General features: G+C 49.5%; 1 protein-coding gene across 3 annotated transcripts in view; it reads left to right on the top strand.

Moving 5' to 3' along the window:
• The first annotated feature begins 566 nt into the window (after positions 1-566).
• The window catches only part of LOC108724469 (uncharacterized), a 9,725-nt gene continuing 8,504 nt past the window's right edge, over positions 567-1,787 (top strand). For 2 of the 3 annotated variants that reach the window (XM_018450862.1, XM_018450863.1), the window contains exon 1: positions 567-1,230. In XM_018450862.1, coding sequence (XP_018306364.1) covers positions 1,222-1,230 — 9 coding nt within the window. In that variant the 5' untranslated portion in view covers positions 567-1,221. Of the gene's footprint in view, positions 1,245-1,787 lie in introns of all 3 variants that reach the window. The other variant, XM_018450864.1, reaches the window with a different exon arrangement.

Below are 1,787 nucleotides of genomic sequence, written 5' to 3'. Positions count from 1 at the left end.
GGCAGCAGCGGCGGCGGCGGTAGCGACGGCGGCGTTGCGACGGCTTTTATTTTTAATAGCGGCCCGTGTATTCGCGTGCGTGTTCATGGAGCGGAAGTACTAAATTCGCACGATAAGCACGCTACGCGCGTTAAACATGCCTAAGTATCGATTGCCCGGACCGCGTGAGAGGGGGAGGACAAGACGGCTGTAGGGAGAGTAAGGTGAGAAAAAAACAAGGTGACAACATAGAAGCATCGGAAGGTATAGAAGAAGGGTCGGGAATAAACGTGGTAGGACGGAGGACCGGTGCCGGTGGCAATAGGTGCAATAGGTCATCGCAGGGCAGCTGAAGGGGTGGGAAGGGGGAGGCCAGAGCGGTGGGACTGAGCGGGGACAGCGAGCAGTTCAATGAAAGTCATCGTAAACGGAAGGGGAACGGAACTGCGAAACGGGGCACACAGAGGGATCGGAGAGAACGGGTGGAGGATAGAGAACGGGAGAACGTTCCGCCATGCCGACGTCGTGGGAGAAAGACAGCGGGAAAGAGAACGCCAGAGAGCTTGCGCAAGCTTCCCCCCGCCGCAGCTCCGATCGGCGGACGGCGGTTAAGCCAGCCGCACGTTCCGAGTTTTCGTGCCAGCAGTCGACTCGCAGCCTGGCTTTCCAACTGGCACGCCGGAGTGCTTTCACGTACTGTGCCCTTCGCTCCCTTGTCTCGTCCCTCTCCTCTCCTCCGGGTCTCTCCTTTCCCTCGCAGGTCTCTTTTAATCTCTCTTTCTCTCTCTCCGCTCTTTAGCCCCGTGTTTCATATTCCACTCTCCGCGACATGACGCGTTGATGATCTACACGCTGCAGCGTAGAACCAACAGCAGCGGTAGTGCTCGTTTCGGACTGAAAACCACCACCGCCGCCGGTGGTGGTCCACTATGAGATTCGGTCTCGAACAGCATCCTTGAAGCGCCTTTCGAAGCTTTATGTGCGTCAGTGTGCGATTAAGAATCCCGAGGAAAACTGTGCCAGGCGACGTCGTGGTCGATACGCCAAGGACAACGATGATGTAAATTCCAGTACGCAAACGATTCGCTTTAGAAAGACCTTGTTCGTCCTGATGAGAGAGAAGATGGCACACTCGAAGGGATCCGCGTGGAGGATATCGCGTCGGTGATTTCAATCGGCAGAACGAGCTTTCCGAAGAGTAATTAGGAAAAAATCGGAGTAATCAGGGAGCATGAGAGTGTTATGGTAAAGGTGCGTGAATGAACGTACGTATTCCATTGTCGACGACAGTAGTCAAATTACTCCAACGAGTTCTCCATTCAAAAAAATAATTTCTATTATCTCTCATCGCTAGCGATTTAGAGCTAAGAGTATCTCTAAGAATTGCATGATCTTTTTATTTGGATTCTGAGATTCTCAAAGTTTGTTTCTATAAAATAAATGTATTTTGATTAATGTCCATTCTACAACAAAGTCGTAAGCCGTAAGAAATTACCAATCACAATCGAATACGAGAAAAATAATTGATTACGATTGGTTAATTTCTTATGACTTCCCCCCCCCCCCCCCCCTTTGTAGAATAAACATAAATTTTTCTCCTCTTCCGTCTTCTAAAACTGTATATATGTAGTAAAAAATAAGAATTCCTGAACCTTTGCTGGATCCGAACTGTCGGTGTAATCGCGATCAAATCGTTACGGAAATCACATTCTTATTGTGTATGCATCGCAACACAGACGCGTTTTCGACGTCGAGACGGTAATATGAAATAATCACGACGAAATGTCGGTAAATCGGGAAAAACAATC

The sequence above is a fragment of the Mycetomoellerius zeteki genome, unplaced genomic scaffold (assembly GCF_001594055.1).
Source record: "Mycetomoellerius zeteki isolate Tzet28-1 unplaced genomic scaffold, Tzet1.0 scaffold3, whole genome shotgun sequence".
NCBI lineage: Eukaryota > Metazoa > Arthropoda > Insecta > Hymenoptera > Formicidae > Mycetomoellerius > Mycetomoellerius zeteki.
Note: the sequence above shows the minus strand (reverse complement) of the source record. Positions and strands in the feature narration are given on the sequence as shown.